Below are 5,766 nucleotides of genomic sequence, written 5' to 3'. Positions count from 1 at the left end.
ACAGTAAAGCCTAAACATTATTGCTTATAACCTGGATTTTACCGCGGATCCTTTTTTTTTTTTTATTCTTGTTTACCTCTCCTTGATCATTTCTGACATAGAGGTGTTTATCCTAGATGCAAAAAACGTATTTGAACCCGAATGTATGGAAGAAGGCAAAAGGAGTTAACTTTCAAAATGAACAATTCCTTTATATTTTATTCACAAATATTGATTTTCTACAATAAATTAGAAAAAAAAAAAAAATAAAGAGATCTGAAGCCATTTCCCTAGCTAAATCCTAGGGCAAAGTTTCCTGACGACTCTCAACACATGTAGACAAATGTCTTAAGGTTACATTTTAGTAACCACGAAATTGCAATGGCTCTGGTTTGATTCCGCCCTAGGGAAATGCCTTATTTGGTGGTGAACCCATGGAATGGAAACTTTACTTTCTTACTCTGCTTAGAATAGAGCGATAATCTTTATGATCAACTCTCTCCCAAATTTCATTAATCACAAGAAAGGGGAAAGTATAATACCTAAATGAAATAAAAATAATTAAACAAAGTATTCATTAAATAAAGCAAGCTAAACTCTACTGGTTGAAGAGACAATATTTTCTTTTGTCATGAAAATATTGTCTCTTCAACCATATTCCTAACAAAAAAATGTTTCCGTTTTCATATTCGATTATATTTTTTAATTCGAAGTTAATGATTAGTCGTTTGAAAGTAAAATCAATAGGCCAAGTCATTGTTAAACTGTAGGTGTGTACTAAAAATTAGGTGTTCTCATGACTAAACGAAAATCGTTATCGAAATTAGTACTAGACCATGTCTACATTAATTCTCAACTTTGAGCAAAATCGGAGCAGCCATCTTCGAAACTTTGTGCCTAGGAAAATACGATTACGCATTCGTAAGCTAAATTAAATGACCGAATCCAATGAAAGTGATACTACGCCATTTTACAATAATTCCCATCTTGCCTCCCAATTTGGGCTAAATCAGACAAGCAGTTTTTATGGGGAAAAATTTATGTGATCCGAAGAAAATATGTTTCCGCATGCATTAGCGAATATATAGTGCAGAATCTGACAAAATAGATTTGAGATCAACTAGATACTTAATTAATAAAAAAAAATAGTAGTGACAGACATTATGACGAAAAAGCCTCTTAGCTAATTAATTAGAGCAATAATCATTACAAAACTTGGGAAATAATAGAAATTATATTTTGTAAAAATATTATGTATGGAATTATTGAGGTAGCAACCTCTGAATTTTTTTTCAAAATCGAACAAATGTAAAAAGTAGCTATTATGCCCGAAGAAAGCTTGCTTACTAACAGTCAGAAACAAAACCAATTTTTTTTCCTAGAAACCAGAACTTAAAAGAAGATTGAAAAGTTAAGATTCTTGGGACAACAATGTTTCTCTACTTGCATAAATAGAAAGTTTGCTAAACTTTGCTAGTTAAAAAGCGATTAAATATTATTATATTGCGTTAATATGCATTATCTTACATTACAAATAATGTTAAATTAAAAAGAATCTAGTTAAATAAGGCTGTTTGGTAATTAAGGAAAACCTTGAATTGGGAAGGTATAAAGGAGGGGTGCATGCTGAGTGCATAGCTCAAGAAAATGGCAAAGGCTGAGTGGTGTCTGCTAGTGTTGGCGTCATGTGTCTTGGGTGCGCTCGGTGTAAGTAGCTGAAGTTTTTTCATTTCAGAAGGCCTTTCTCATTTAATATAACTCTGATAATATTGAAAATCTATACATATTAATTAAAAATGGAAATTTGAAACTTCAATATTTAATAATAATAATCAAGCTTAGAGATTTAGCAAAACCAAGTACAAGATCTTTGATAAATTGCCATAATTTCACTAGGAACCTGAAACATGCCTTCAAAGACTATCTCGAAGTTTTATATAGATTATAAACAAAGCCAATTGCTACTTATGATACCTAAATAATGAAAATATGACAAAAAAAATAAATTTAATCTTTAATAGCTCTAAACTAAATGTTTTTTTTTATTAAACTATAATTTATATTAAACTTAAGTCAATTGAAGACTATTTTAGATTCGGAAAATATTATTTCGAATATAGAATTAATCTCCTTTATTAATAATTTTTGAATAAATAATTCTAAATTTACTTATTATTAATAATTTTGATTGTACACAGCATAAATTGGTAACAACGAAATTTAAGGGAACTTTAAATTTTGTACGTTACAGAATTTCCAAATCAATTGTAACCTTTCCATTTCAAATGTAACTTTTTCCATTTCAATTATCTTTTTTTTTTTTCATTTTAATTGTAACCCAACCGGACTTGAATTAATTCATAAAAATTTTATTTTTATTTATGAATACTCAATTAAAGTTCAATAATGTTTTTAAAAATAATGTTGTATGTTATAATTATGAGAGATAGTTGACCGTGGATGATAATTGAGGAGAAGATGGTTGGGGGTGCGGTCAATGAAAAACACAAATAAGTTCGATTACACATTTTATTTGTAAAATTATTCTGTTTATACTTCCTTTTTATTTTTTTATTTTTCTATACTTACTGTGGTTGTTATCTTGTTCTGTTTTTAGGCCTGAAGAAGGCTAGAAACTCTAGCCGAAATGTTGGCACATTAAAATACGTTAATCGAACTTATTTGTATTTTTCATTGACCGCACCCCCAACCATCTTCTCCTAATTTTGTATGTTCTTTCGATATTTTTTTCGTTTATTGAATATTATATATTAAGAGTTTATATAAACTAATTATAGAATAAAAAATATAAAGTATATAATAAATATAAATAAATAAAAAGTATTAATAAATAATAATGAACTTCGAGGTAATGTCAAATTTTGTACGTAACAGCATTTCCAAATCGATGTTAACCTTTTCAATTTCAAATGTAACTTTTTCCATTTTAATTTTAACCCAACCAGAATTAATATATTTTTTTTATTTTGAATTAAAAATCATAATTTCGAGGATTTCGAATTAATCATTAGTTAATTTTTTATTATGCCCACGCTATTCAAATTAAAAAACGATTTTCGGATTTTTGATAATTTTTATTATCTTTGAAAAACAACTTGCTACTTCAGTTGCTCGAGATAGCAGAATAGCATTAGTTTCAATAGGGGGAAAAAAAAGATTAACTAAAACATAATATTTTAAAGTTTCATACCGTGAACAGCAAACTTTCGAAAAATACTAAGTTGGTAACTGAAAATAACTAGTGGGAAAACTTATAAACGCGATTGTTGTCTCATTGATAAGTAAGTTTGTTTTAATTACAGATTTGTGGTAGGAACACGTGTTATGTCCAACAGTCATTAACAAAGCGATTAAAATATTAAATGCTTGGCTTCCAAAACAGGAAAACTATTGTCTAAACGAACGAGAGGAATCTATTTTTCAAACTACGTGACTTAAATAGCAGCATAGGAAACCTATAATGTGAAATTATTTCAAACAAGATTAAGGAAACATTTGCCTGAAATCAAAATTTAAAAAATCCATTCGTTTTCTATATATTTTAATAGAAAGATATTAAAAATAAAAATTAAAACCGGTTATATAACTAGAGGATACAGCCTTAGTAGTTTCAAAACGTAAAATATCTGTACAATGAATGTATTTTTAAATAATACAAATATTTACAATTTAATCATACATTGTTAAAAAGTATAAAATTTTATTTTATTATATCATATTAATATGATATAGTTTTATGCAAAAACTTAGTTTATTGGACCTTCATACTCACACTCATCCTCTGTTAAGTGAGTATCGTTAATTGGAGGAAAAATCTTGTAGCTGAGCGTAATCCTAACCAAATCCTGTGTTTAGAGGATCGTTGATTCAGAATGCACTGTATGAAAGACCCATAATGGAATATACTGGTTCAGGCTTTTTACTTTTACTTACCTATATGTTAAATATATAGTAAGGGGAAGTGTTGCGAACGTGTATTTTGAGTCCAAATAACTAATTATCACAAAATGACCTCTTTTTTTTTTTGTGAGTATTTGTTTGTAGATGAACCTAGCTCAAAAACGAAAAGTTGTACGAAACTGAAATAACATATTTAAGACGGGTGCCTGGGGTGTGACAGTAACTTTTTCGATAAAGTGGAAAGGCCAGAACTCAGTATGTCAATATACAATTAATTATTTTTTAGTATCAGATTGGTTTTATCCTCATTGAAAGAGTATGACAGGGCTTAATGAGGAGTTTTCGAAAAAGTTTCCTTATTTTTTTTTTTAATATCGTAATCAACTCTCACACTTTTGTATGCAATGAAAAGTGGAAAAAATATTAACTATGAAAGGATTTGGTAATTAACGTTAGGATATAAGAGTAAAAATATTTTTTATTTTCAGCTCGAAAACACAATAATTGGTGGGGGAATGATGTTCATAGCTGCTCTGTTGAATAATTCTTTTCTTGTCAATATTGTAATGAAATTGTTTATTTAATTTAACTTAACCTAACGTATATTTTAACCTTTCATTTGGCAGGATGACAAACTCCATAAAATAATTCTGAGTATATTTTCAAGCATTGATTCTATAACAATATAGCATCAAATCAATTCTTCAGGGCCAGATGTCAAATTTTTACACTTTTTTTTTACAAAACTCTCATATTTTTACAACAAGAAATATTAAATATACTTTTCTGAAAATTGTTGAAATTTGAGTTGTATGAAGAAAATCGTACAAGAAAGTATTACTGCAGTAAATATTTCTGAAATGACATTTTATTTTTCTTTTTTTTTTTTCAACTGAAGGTAAGGTGGTAAGTGAAAGTTGTGTGATGCACACACTGCACCAGATTTTGTTTGTTTGTAGGTAGGCAGTATTTAATAGAATCTTGTTAAACTTTTAGGCTCCAGCAGGGCAAGATCCAATCGCATTCAAGAATGCAACCTGGGAAAAGTGTAAAAAACAGGAAAATGTTCCAGATGGTAAGTTGATTTAATTTATTTTTTATCTTTTCACAAATGTTAAAAAAAAATTCTATTAATAACAAATAATAATAGTTATGAAATAATCAAACTGGCATAAACAACATATATATATATATTATAAAAGAAAAAGTATCATACAAAAAGGAACAGAATGCTCTCCTCTTGGTCCAAATGATTACTAATTATAAGTCAAAATGAACCATCAATACTTAATTTTGCGTGAAATAGACTCCTTTTTGAAACTGGAAAATTTTAAGTTTAAAATAAACTGAACAACTTCTAGATGTGAGATTTTAGTTTTTAAAATATAAAATTTACTTTTGAGAAGTGAATATATTTTCTATTAACTTTTGATAGAAAATTCCACAAATATTTGGATAGAGTAAGAGCATTTATTTACCAAAATATTTGAAATATATATGGAATTAGGTTAGACCTATGATTATAATCCCTGAGCGCTCTATTTTGATAAAATCGATAGATCAGTCGACATTTTAGACAACTTAGAAGTGTGCGAAATTAAAAAAAAAAAAAAAAAAGACTTTTTCTACAACAAATCAATATTTCACCATTAAATGAAAAAAAAAAAGTTCTATATCCAGTTTCATAGGGCAATGAAAATATTTTATTAGCTCGAAAAACAAATGCCACATAATGGTTTAGATATCACTTGTGCCCCTATATGTGAGAATGACTCGTATACGTCAGTTACTTATTTTTTTATTCCCAATAAATTTAAAAAGAAAATTAGAAATGAGATACATTTTTATCAATAATTTATCGTATAT

General features: G+C 27.9%; 1 protein-coding gene across 2 annotated transcripts in view; it reads left to right on the top strand.

The window, feature by feature from the left end:
* Positions 1-1,564: 1,564 nt before the first annotated feature.
* Positions 1,565-5,766, top strand: part of LOC106684587 (general odorant-binding protein 1) — a 13,889-nt gene continuing 9,687 nt past the window's right edge. For both annotated transcript variants that reach the window (XM_067052855.1, XM_024362422.2), the window contains exons 1-2: positions 1,565-1,686; positions 4,897-4,975. In XM_067052855.1, coding sequence (XP_066908956.1) covers positions 1,627-1,686; positions 4,897-4,975 — 139 coding nt within the window. In that variant the 5' untranslated portion in view covers positions 1,565-1,626. The remainder of the gene's footprint in view (positions 1,687-4,896; positions 4,976-5,766) is intronic.

The sequence above is a fragment of the Halyomorpha halys genome, unplaced genomic scaffold, assembly GCF_000696795.3.
Source record: "Halyomorpha halys isolate HHAL.00 unplaced genomic scaffold, Hhal_1.1 Scaffold29.1, whole genome shotgun sequence".
NCBI lineage: Eukaryota > Metazoa > Arthropoda > Insecta > Hemiptera > Pentatomidae > Halyomorpha > Halyomorpha halys.
The sequence above is the reverse complement of the archived record's forward strand: the minus strand, read 5'-3'. Positions and strand labels throughout refer to the sequence as shown.